At 52.0% G+C, this 3,882-nt stretch overlaps 1 protein-coding gene across 2 annotated transcripts in view; it reads left to right on the plus strand.

The window, feature by feature from the left end:
- The first annotated feature begins 473 nt into the window (after positions 1-473).
- LOC143315809 (zinc finger protein GLI2-like) overlaps positions 474-3,882 on the plus strand; it is an 18,926-nt gene continuing 15,517 nt past the window's right edge. Inside the window, exons 1-3 of one of the 2 annotated variants that reach the window (XM_076723270.1) lie at positions 474-1,052; positions 1,322-1,524; positions 3,216-3,395. In XM_076723270.1, coding sequence (XP_076579385.1) covers positions 1,443-1,524; positions 3,216-3,395 — 262 coding nt within the window. In that variant the 5' untranslated portion in view covers positions 474-1,052; positions 1,322-1,442. Of the gene's footprint in view, positions 1,053-1,274; positions 1,525-3,215; positions 3,396-3,882 lie in introns of those variants that run through there. The other variant, XM_076723269.1, reaches the window with a different exon arrangement.

Below are 3,882 nucleotides of genomic sequence, written 5' to 3' on the forward strand. Positions count from 1 at the left end.
TGCTTCGTTTTTTAATTGTTGGCTTTTATGATCCAGTTTTCGTTTCCAGCATTTCTGAGTGAAGACATTGAAAAGTCGATAAAGTTTGGTGGACGGTGACATCAGCAGGTAGAAATAAGGTCCAGAAACATGCACACACACTCCTTCTTCAGCCAGACGTGGACGAATGCGTCCTCAATAAACTGTTCGTATTTGAGCATCTCATCTGCTCCCCAGTCTCAATGAAAGGAGGCGTCAGAGCGAGCGAGCGTCCTTCATCGCGGCCGTGAAGCTCGGCGGCACATGAGCCATCAATAATTCACTAATCACAAGATTCACTGATGAACTGTCATCGAATGTTGTCCAAAAAACACTGAACTCAAGCTGCAGTCAGTGCAGGCTCCAACACATCCAGCAACCTGAGAAGAAGAAGAAGAAGAAGAAGAAGAAGAAGAAGAAGAAGAAGAAGAAAAAGAAGAAGAGGAAGAAGAAGAAGAAGAAGAAGAAGAAGAAGAAGAAGAAAAAGAAGAAGAGGAAGAAGAAGAAGAAGAAGAAGAAGAAGAAGAGGAAGACGGTGGTGTCACGAAACCAGACCGAAAACACAAAGAGACCTTTGTGCCGCCGAGCGTCATCGAGCAGAAAGACGAAGGTGTCGTCTGTCTCCAGATGAGCTCACAGCAACTCGTCTCCGCGACCTCCGTCTCACCCCGTCCTCCATGTCGCCCCGTCCTCTGATCAAAAGCCGGAGGAACCCTGTGAGACGTGACCTCACTCTGAGGAGGATCAGGTTCACAGCTGGATTAAGTTTGGGGGCGTTTCAGGTGGTCTTCAGTGTTCAAGTGCAGCTTCAGGACATTTCCAGTGAACAGCTGATCGGTCCTCCTCGTCTGAGCCAAGACCTCCATTAAACACACACACACACACGTTCCTTCACCACCATGAACACACACACACACACACACCGTCCTGCTGCCACACACACGCTCACTGCAGCACCAAACGTGGATTCATCCGCCGCTGAAAATAGTCCCAGCAGACGCACGTTTGCTCCAGTTCGTCTGATGAAGACGAGGGTGAGCAGCTGTCCTTCATTTGAAAATCAATCTTATATTTTACAGATACGTGTTTATCTGTAAAAATGTTTGTGTTGTATATTTGTATAATATTTGTGTATTTTCTTGTTGCTGTGTTCATGGATTTAACAAAGCACACTGAGCTAACGTGTAATCACTGGTTGGTCGGCCTCGGCTGTCAATCAAGGGCCGTAATAAAGAGCACGTTCCTGAGACGATGGAGACTGAAACATGATCCCTCATGACTGTGTGTCCTTCCTCTCGTCCAGCCCTGCAGGTCTGGCCGGCAGCCCCGTCATCTCCGACATCTCCCTGATCCGCCTCTCGCCTGCGGCCGTGGCGACCGGCGACTCCCCCTTCAGCCCGCCTCACCCGTACGTCAGCCCCCACATGGAGCACTACCTGCGCTCCGTGCACGGCAGCCCCACCCTGTCCATGATCTCAGCGGCCCGAGGACTCAGCCCCGCCGACTGTAAGCTCTCACCTCATCTTACTCTGCATGTTTCTATGGACGCCGTTGGTTTCCTGATTGGTTTCACAGGTCAGCTGATCGCCCACGTGGTGTCTGTCTTTGCTCTGATCTGCTGAAAACGGGCTCAAAGCAGCACAAATGTGCTTAAAAACTGTCTGTTTTTCCACCTTCAGGTCACAAAGAACAGTTACAGAGTGTGTGTGTGTGTGGGGGGGGGGCTCTCTGCTGCACTCTGATTGGCTCGTTTGCATAATGAAGCCTTAAATCCCTCAAACATGTGATGTGAAGTGGTCGTGATCTCTGGCTTCATTTCTGCTGTCATCTGACAGGTTTCCAACGTGGGGGTGGAGACCCCCGAACGGGTCCCAGGATTAACCAGAGAGGATCTCTAACAATTCCAGACTTAAATAAAGTTCAAACGAAGGAGAGATCACCCTCATGTCAGAGTTTTATCATGATCTGAACGCTTTCTTCTGACGTCATCGCTGCGTTCTGTGTTTTTTAGCAGGACCTGAGTTAAAACTCTGCAGTGAAGCCGAATGAGGCGACAGCTGGTTGTGACCTGCAGGTGCTTTCATACCGAGAGGGCCCTTTAAAAAAGTCTGTGGAGGTTGATAAAAGAAAAACAGAGCTGGCAGACGCTCATGCCCCCCCCCCCCCCCGAAAAGAGCAGGACGCGATGACAAGTCTTTCCTCAGCGCTGAATTACAATAACAGATTGGAGCGCGGCGGCGGGGCTGATATAAATCTTCTTTTCCTGTCTGTCAGTGCTAATGTGGCGACGCTCTTAAACTTAAATAAGCGGCGGCGGCGGCTGAGATCTGGCCGTGATGAAGCCGTGCGAAAGGAAAGCGTACAGGAATGCAAATATCTCGCTGACAGACGAGGCCTCGGCTCGGGAAGGAGGCTGTTGTGCGTTCCAGGCGACCTTTTGTTTTTCCCATAAACCTTCCACAGCTGACATGTACGTTAGGATGACGTCCGGTCGTCACCTGGAGCTTCGGTTTTTGAATCGTGCTCGTTAAACGTGCATCTTTTAACTGCACTAACACATGTTCTCCACATCTCCGGCCTTTCTCGTCCTCTTCCTCGTCAGTCGTTCAGGTGGAAATGTGATCCCGAAGGCAGAAACGAGGGCAGCGGCGTCGGCCCCCCTTGAGGCCGAGAGGCCGAATGTGGTCTGAAAGATCACTTACCTACAGGGCGAGGGGCGTTTGGTTTGCTCACCAGCGTCTTCAGGAGCAGACGGAGGGAGAGGAGGAGTGATTCTGGAGGCGTGAAGCAAATTCATGCCTAACTCTGATTGGCCCTGACACTTTTAAAGCACTTTATTGACACCAGCTCAGGTGAACCCAGAGACGAACACACGGCTGAAGCCTCTGAAGAGGAAGTGAGAGCATCATCACACAAACACGAAGCCAAAGCTGGAATGATGAGCTGCAAACAGAGTTAACAGCAGTACTTTGAAGTACACCAGATTTTACTCAGCAGGAGAAAATACTTTGATAACTTCAGTGTCATTTTTACCCTCCAGCAGCTTAAACTGTGGGGGGGGGGGGGGCACCTCCACGGGCCGACCCCGCCGCCGGCCCCTCGCTCCATTCAAAGTTCTCCTCAGCGCGAGCCGGCACGGAGCAGGAATTCACCCCTCTCCCCCTCTCTCCCCCTCTCTCCCCCTCTCTCCCCCACAGTGGCCCATGAGCATTTAAAGGAGCGCGGGCTGTTCGGCCTCCCGCCTCCTCCGGGGGCGAGCCCGGCCGAGTACTACCACCTGATGGCCAGCCACCGGAGCCCCTACAGCGAGCTGTTCATGCAGGGCGCCGGGTCCGCCGCGGGGGCTCACCTGTCCGACTACATCACCCCCATCGATGGTGAGTAACTCAGCTGTGAGAGCTTTTAGCCTTAGCTAAGTTAGCATTTAGCGGCTAAAGAGCCACATGTTTCCTTCAGGAGCTGGTGGAGACCAAAAACAGAGCGAAAAGAGAGGTGACACAACTCGACTGCTCATTGGCCTGTCGGAGGTCTGCGGTGAGCCTGGGTGCAGGTTTTCTTTGATCGATTATCTCAATCAGGGAATCTGACGAGTTCTTCGTGAGAGTATTTGTCGTTTTGTTGATAAAGAGGAGTTGAAACTGAGGCCACGGTGACGCCTTCAAATGTCTTCTCATGTTCGAACCAGCAGCTCAAAACAGGGTCAAATGAGTCAGATTTGCAGAGCCGGTGCTCTGACGGACGTCTGGAGGCTGGAGGAAGCTGAAGGAGGTGAGTGTGAGGACAGGTCTACTTAGTGAAGGTCACATGAAGCAACACGTCCTGCGGGCAGGGGGCTTCCCTCCCAGCAGCCCACCCGGCTCCGGC

This window comes from Chaetodon auriga, chromosome 23 (assembly GCF_051107435.1).
Source record: "Chaetodon auriga isolate fChaAug3 chromosome 23, fChaAug3.hap1, whole genome shotgun sequence".
Taxonomy (NCBI): domain Eukaryota; kingdom Metazoa; phylum Chordata; class Actinopteri; order Chaetodontiformes; family Chaetodontidae; genus Chaetodon; species Chaetodon auriga.